The sequence below is a fragment of the Gavialis gangeticus genome, unplaced genomic scaffold (assembly GCF_001723915.1).
Source record: "Gavialis gangeticus isolate Ggan-Ray unplaced genomic scaffold, GavGan_comp1, whole genome shotgun sequence".
Taxonomy (NCBI): Eukaryota; Metazoa; Chordata; order Crocodylia; family Gavialidae; genus Gavialis; species Gavialis gangeticus.
In genome coordinates, this window is record NW_017729023.1 from 37,079 (window position 1) to 44,648 (window position 7,570).

Here is a 7,570-nt window from a genome sequence, read left to right on the forward strand (position 1 = left end):
TTTTTCATTTTTTAAGCCCTACTACTGCTACAGGAGAAGAATGTTTTCAGGTTATATATAGTCTTACTGTGTTTTCAGTACAGCTGAGGATGTGCCCATGTCTCATCTGATTGTAGTGTGACTTTTCTGTTATGAACACGTCACTCTTGACAAATCTATGCCCTTTGGAAAATACATTTCGATAACGAATGGTATTTGGTATGTCTTAGAAGCATTGTACATGAGAAGTAACTATGCGAGTGACTTTTAAAGGGATACCCTCAGCATCAAATTTCTGACAATTTTGTACTGCACATTAAATTAAAACTTTAAGGGAAAAACACTTTTTTCTTTGTATACTTCAGTGGCTCTCAATCTCTTTAGACCAAAGCATCACTCAGAAATGCTAGCTTTAAGTTTTCACTTTTTTCTTGACTATGGAAAAATAGAGCAATTCTTCTACTGACATTATGGATTCCTATTTGAAATCCCTGGGTTTATCTTGTGCATTGTGTAGGTGTTTGCATGCCTAGGAGTGCTAATATTGCATGGCACCCTGTGGTGTAAGGCTCTCATAGTACTCTAGCACCCTGGTTGAGAATTGCTGCCGAATTTCCTACAGCGGCTGGAATTAAAACACAATAAACCACTTGGGCATGCAAACACCAATACAATTAAAGTGGTGCAAAAGCATTTAGCCCACCTTAAAGTGTCATGCAGACACACCTCTTGTTTCATCTACACACAGCTTCTAATACTACATCCATCCAGGTTTATCTTAAACCAGTTTCAGCTATTTTGAAAGCAGTTTGTGCACCAAACTTGTTGCATAACAGATTTGAACTGCTTTCTGATCACTTATACCCATTTATGTGTAATTTCTGTTTCTAGCTGCATTGTTCAGCCATATAGAGTAGACAGCAGCAGTTGGACACACTAGAACAGTAGTGGGAGAGGAGAATTTTGGCTGTGGATAATAAGGGTTTATTCACTTTCATGAAATGTTCAACAGACTCTTTAACATCTGCATGTAATACACATGACCTCTAGTTTTGTCCAGACATAGCATGGTTTATAGAGTTTCAATCTTGCTTTCACTTGGCATCCTTTCAGCTCCAAAAAAGCAACTACTCTGTAAAAAGAACTTTTTTGTGAAAGTTCGTTTCTCTGGTTGCCAATGAAAGCATTTTGTTCTTGGTGGTATTGGAGCCTCTGAGAAAAGGCTTGCCACCTCACAAATGTATCAAAAACTTTTAAGGCCTTTGCTGAGATTTTTCCATATGGAACAGCTAAAGTTTTTTTTAAAGTTATCCACATAACTTCCTAGCTGGAAAAGATGAAGGGGAACTGTTAGGGCACATATACATGAGCAGTGAAGCTGCTCCGATGCTCTGTAGTTACAGAGTATTGGAGCAGACTCAATTAATCCAGTCTGCTGGAGTGTGGTAATTAACACTCCAGCATCTTGTGTATCAGTGTCCTTGCACTGAAACATGGTGGTGGGGGTGCTTTAACTAAAGCTTGTTGAATGAGCTTTTAAAGTGCCCCACTGCCACTATTCAGCACAGGGACACTGATGCATGAGAGATGCTCTAATTTAAAGTGCCACCCCCACCTCCTGGAGCACTTCTGTAAATGCCCTTAGTGTTCTACAACCCTCACAATCTCTTGCTTCTGCCAGTGCCACAGTTTTAGCAGGTCAGTTCTGGTGTCAAAATAATTTAAAATGCCAGGAGATATATACCTCTGAGAAGGGATAATGGACTGAATCTTGAAGTCACTTCAAGGCAGTATAAAACCTGTTTCCTGTATGGAAGGAGATTTTTTTTTTTTTTTTTTTGTGATTCTATCCCCCACCCAGTATTGTAATGCATCTTCCTCTGGTTCATCCATATTATGGGAGCTACTGGTGCAATAGGAGCAAAGATCAACAAGCGTGCCAGTCATTTGCCTTCACTAATCAGGTTAGTGCTGGATTCAGCAGTGACCACCTCTACGCAGACATAGGCTTGCCTTGTCTCTAACTTTATTTTTGTAGATGTAATATGCAGATGAGACTCTTAAGTGCAAGAAAGGAAAACAAGCATGTTCTCTGTTGCCATTCAGCAACGGGAAAGAATTTGGTTGCTGCTGTAGAGGTTTGGATAAGCACTCTGGTCTGTAAGCCTTATCTAACTGCTTTGGGTCTGCCAAATGAGAATTGCAGTACTATAGGAAACTGTTTTTGATCATGTTTTCCAACTTTGGGCATTATCTTCATGACTATTAGACTTGTCATCTTTGTGGTTGCACATTGTGGACCAAATTCTGCTCCGTTACATCCATTCATTTCCATGGCAATTGTTCTTGAGGCAGAGGCTGGTCCTGTTCGTACAGTTCCTGAGAGAGAGATAAAAAGCACTCGATTTGGTTCTGCTTCCATACCAAACACAGCAATGGAGGCAAGGAAATAAAGGACCCATGCTCATCAAGCATGTCTAGGGTTATGTGAGTCATGCTGTTGGATGAGCTAAATTTATCCACCTCATGCTTTGATATCATCCACTTGGTCACCTGGACAATATGTTCTGTGTCTTATTCGTTTACATTGAAGTCTTCACTGTTAGAATGTACAGCATAAGAACATCTCTTGCTCCATGCAGCTTTATCTTGTTAAAATAGAACTAAGTAGTCTTTGTTGGACAACTTAGACAAATAGTTTAGGGCCAGGACAAATGACATCATACTCCTCCTTCCCAGTGTATATTCTCCAATTACTGGACTTTGGGTTCCAGAAGAGACAGGAGAGAAGTGTGTATATATACAGTAACTGAAGTACATGTGTGTAAATATTGTTCACCAGTAACTTTTTGGTGATTTGTAAAAGGTTTTCTTTGTTTTGTTTCCTGGGTTTTTTCCTTCTTATTCTGTCAGCGTGGATTCACTCGCTCCCAGAATCTTTTGCGTCTCAAGCTTTGTTCTCGTAAGAAGATGCAAACCCAGATATGAATTTGGCTCTCAGTGGAAGAAACAAAGGTGGTGTGACTAAATTTGTGGCGATTTTTTTTCCTTGTAATAAAAATGAGCAGCTCAAAATAAATCTAATTTCCCTTCAGATAAAATGTACTTGCAGTCTTTCCTCTTCAGTATCTTGTTCAGTATCTTGATACTTGTTGATTTTTAATTACTAGTGGTGCAAGACTTGAGGTTTTTATCAAAGTGCTATTCTACCACCATGCTCAGATAAAATGAGTGATTGGAAATGCCTCTGCAAAGCCAAAATATAATTGGAAATGAGAACATCAACAGTATCGGTCAAGTCAATGAAGTTCTGCAAGGTTTTTTGTCCAAGCAAGTTGAGCTTGTGAGTGTCTTTGGTACTCTGTCCAAAATGTTGCTGACCCCTGATTTAGATCCTTCATGTAACTGGGCTTTATCCAGTTTGCATTGGTCTGTTTGTTTTCTCTGGCCACACAAGATACAGTGTAACACCTTGCTCTGAGTGTCATGGGAATTGCTTTGCCCTTTCATTAGTTGTTTTTGGTTTGTGAATTAGAGCTGAAGAAACCTTCACTACAAGAGCTGAAATGTAACAAAACCCAGGAGCGGGAAAGTTTTGGTACAAGCTTTAAATAGCGATGTTTCGGGCAATGTAAAACTGATTCCCTTGCCTCAGCTTCTCTTGACTTTGTGCAAGTCTGTGAATTGAGCCAAAACTTGGGTAGAAGTCTGTGTGGTGAAAAATGCAGAAACTGCTTACCCACACCCTGTTGCCTCAGACAACCAAATTTCAGCCACCTCTTCTCAAACTTCTGTTTATTTCTGAAACTTTGCTGACCCGGCAACTAGCTTGAAAGACAAAAGAGTCTCTTTCTCTTTCAGAGCATTTTATGTTTCCAAACACTGCTGTGATATGGGCTGTATCGCGGACCTGCTGGGCTTGTATCATAATGAAACCTTGTTTTGCTGGAGCCCTGCACCTTGCTGTCCTCTGCTGTGGCACGTGTATTTTATTCTTCCCCCTCTTCCTTCTCAATTCAGTGTGGTGGAGAAAATCAAATCCCTGGCTGAACAGCTGCATGGAGTGACTAATGTGACTTTTCAGACAGGGAGCCTCCTCCCCCTTCTCCATTTTGATGCAAATATCTCTTGGCATCTAGAAGTGGGATTAGTGCAGGTCATGTAGGCCAGGAGCCTCTGTTCACTGTCCCTCTCTATCTAAGCAAGGGGAGTTTGGCTTTCTCTTATTGTTTACTTGCTGAATCCTTTAGTCTTGTGCTGGTTTGAATGCCTCCATTGTCCAGGCATGCTGCCAGAAGCAGCAAGTCTTTTGGCTCTGTGTGCAATGCATTATGTCCCCAGGAATCCAGCTAATAACTTAATAGCTTCTAGTCTCTGAGCTCACTCTGAAAAGTACTTTGTTGTGAGTTGCAGAGCACACAGATGGAGAGAAGCTACTTATCTCCAGGCTGTCACATTACTACTTGTTCTTGAAATCAGGTGCCTTCACAGACTGCTGTTCACTGAAGACCACGTCTTTTTAAAGAGTTTCTTTCCGAATAGGATTTGACACAATGGAGAGAAAAGCAACGGCATCTGCACTTATAATGATAGCTCAGAGGCATTAAAGCTTTTTTCAGGCACACGCACACGTGCTCTGCCAACACACAAGTGCAGCAGCCTGCACAAATTAGCTTCACAATTTGGACTCCCTTCCCTCTTAATTGCTGCAAGTATGGGAAGCAGCGTGATCCCTTTCTGCATCTGATCGGTCTAATCTCAGACTGTGACTTGCTCATCAGCTCGTACTGCGTGGTAACTGCTACTGAAAGTGAATTTGAGAAGTCTGTGGTTAAGATTTTGGAGGGAGCATAACTGTGTTCAAGGAAGAAAACCACAGATGCATCAACCCCTCTGATTTAGATATCGACTTTTTGGTGAGTGGGGTGAGAGTTAGAGGTAAAAAAAAATCAGAGGACTTTTAAATATGGTGCACTAGAAAAAGCTGTTGATGGTCATTTGCTTTTCCTGTCTATCCTCTTAACTTTGACTAAACTGCTGTATTGACTGATCAAGGAATTCTTTTTTCTAAAAAGCTTTTATTTCCTCAGTCACTGTGATGCTATGACAAAATTCCTTTGTAGCTTCATTTTAAACATATAGATGAACTCAAGCCAAAAAACTCCTCAAGTCTGGATTTTGGACTGCATAACTTTTCAAGGGTGTTCAGGACTGCTCCATCTCTGCTATTAGTTTAGATTGTGCATTCTTATTTTTGGTGGTGAGGACCTGTTTACAAGAGTGTGAATGAAGATGGTAGAATGTTGCTCTAAATGCTTAAAGTCTGAAGTTTTACCCCCAGCAAACTGTGCAGGTGTCTTGCTAGACAAGTTTTAACATGCCTCCATGAGAGCAAAGGGCTCTCAAGGAGCTACAGGCAGAGCCAATTCTTTACTTGCTGGGTTTTTATAAGTTTACACAACAAAGGGTTTTTGTAGGTAGCTGCGATTCCTAAAAGCTTCCACCAGCTATCTTCCCTTTTCTTCTGAACCTCTAAGCTCCATCCTATTTTTTTTAATGTTCCCAGTTCCTGTAGTCTTGCAAAGAAATGACAAAAACTCAGAGCAGAAGTAGTTCACAATCATAAGCATAAATAGCAAGCAGCACCTATTACTATTTGTCATTTTATACTAGGAATTACTACAGGTTTAGTAAAATTAATCTTTGAGTTGATGGTATAATCTTTGTCACTCTGTGTGCTTGTGTCTTTAGTGTGATGCTGTGATCCACTCCCCTTTAAGCATATAACATGCCGGTTGTGTTATACCTTATGGTGATTTATGCCTGTCTTTGTGTGCCTTTCTTTAGGAAAGCATGCCTCAAACGCCTCCCTTCGCAGCTATGTTTGACAGCAGTGGTTACAACAGAAACCTGTACCAGTCGAAAGAAGACAACTGTGGAGGACTGTATTACCATGACAACAACCTTCTGTCAGGGTCTCTGGAAGCCTTGATTCAGCACTTGGTACCCAATGTAGATTACTATCCTGATGTAAGTGTACATGTTTTTGGAAGTTAAGTCGGCTGGTCTGATATGCCCTTTATAAAGGAAGAGTGTGGAGGCGCAGTGAAACATCATGTGTACCAGCGGCAATTGGCTCTAAAGGGGAACAAGTAAATGATTGCCAACTGTGGTCTAAATGGATTTGCTTTTGTAAGCCTGTGTTCAGCATGTTGTAACAAAACTGGGTCACAGAATATATCTTCTTGCTGTACTTCCCTGGTAACTGACCTCTTGGTGCCTACCAATGGTAACTATTTAATCTGCTTCGCTGAAGACTCTCTCAAAGGCTGTCATTCGAGATGACTGCAAAGGCCTGTCCATGTGGGGGGGCAGCATGGGAGGAAAGCATTTCCCAAGGAACTGTGTGTGTGAAATGGAAGAATTTGCCTTCTAGTATATTTTCCCCCCCCCCCCGTGCATCCCTTCTCATAGATTTTACAGTCATTCACTGAAAACCCCAGTGGCACTGTCAGTCCTGGTCCTCTACAATTGTCTGAGGTATCAAACAGGTCCCTTTTCGTCTTGACCAATTCAGAAGCTTTTGTCCACTGCAGCAGAGATGTTTAATCTCTCTCTCCTGAAAAGGAGAATGAGATACCCTGGGGAATGCTGAGGCTAGACACTGTTTGTTGAAAGTGTCCAGCTGAAGCTACAATTCTGTTTTATATTTGGCTTCAGTCAGCCCACCATTCCCAAGGGTGATTATTTATTTCCCACCCCCCCCTCCCCCCACACACACACTTTGATTGGAGTTGCTGAACCTCAGGACTGTACTAAGCAATTAATCATCCATGAATTCTTAAAAGATTAACTACACAACTACTTAAATTATTCAAACAAGATGACATATTTTGACTCTGTCACAAGCATAACAGAGTCCTTGCTGGAGTGTTTTGAACACTTCATTGCCTAAAATCACTGGTGTGTGAACGTGTATGCAGAGCTGACCTGAGCAGGGTGCGGGGCCTGGGGCAAATTAACCCATGGAGGACCTTGCCTCCTCTCCAATCCCACGTGCCTCGGACCCAAAGAAGCTGCTGCTGCCATCTGCAGTAGTGGCGGTGGCGGTAGCAAACTGCTGGATGCAAAGCCAACGGCAGCAGCATGGAGTCACCGTGGCTGCTCTGCCTAGCTCCGTGGGGTCCCCCAAACTGCAAGGCCCAGGGAGGTCACCCTGCTTGACCCCCTTCCCCGGACAGCCCTGTGTGTGTGTGTCATTTCTTGTTTTGTGGTAAGCTCAAAAACAAACTTGTCAAACCAGTGCAAAAAAGTCCCCTCCCTTTGTTTTGGTAAACTGGCAATGAATTGCTTTTTTTCTGAAAACACTGAACCTTAATGGAATATACCAGCTGTGATGAAGAAACATGTTACGTGTTAGAACAAGGAAGAAAATGTGATGATGCATTGTGCTTGATGTGTGGTGCAGTTGTTTTAAGCAGGGAAAAACAACACACAAGATTGCTGACACAGTAAGATTTGTGGTTTAGCAAGCTGACAAAGTTGCTTCAGGGCATCTTTCCCCTCCTGCCCCCCCCCCCCCCCCCCCAAA

At 41.9% G+C, this 7,570-nt stretch overlaps 1 protein-coding gene across 2 annotated transcripts in view; it reads left to right on the plus strand.

Moving 5' to 3' along the window:
• Positions 1 to 7,570, plus strand: part of RASGEF1B (RasGEF domain family member 1B) — a 55,792-nt gene that overhangs the window by 22,697 nt on the left and 25,525 nt on the right. For both annotated transcript variants that reach the window (XM_019516729.1, XM_019516730.1), the window contains one exon: positions 5,827 to 6,009. In XM_019516729.1, the coding sequence (XP_019372274.1) occupies positions 5,833 to 6,009 (177 nt within the window). In that variant the 5' untranslated portion in view covers positions 5,827 to 5,832. The remainder of the gene's footprint in view (positions 1 to 5,826; positions 6,010 to 7,570) is intronic.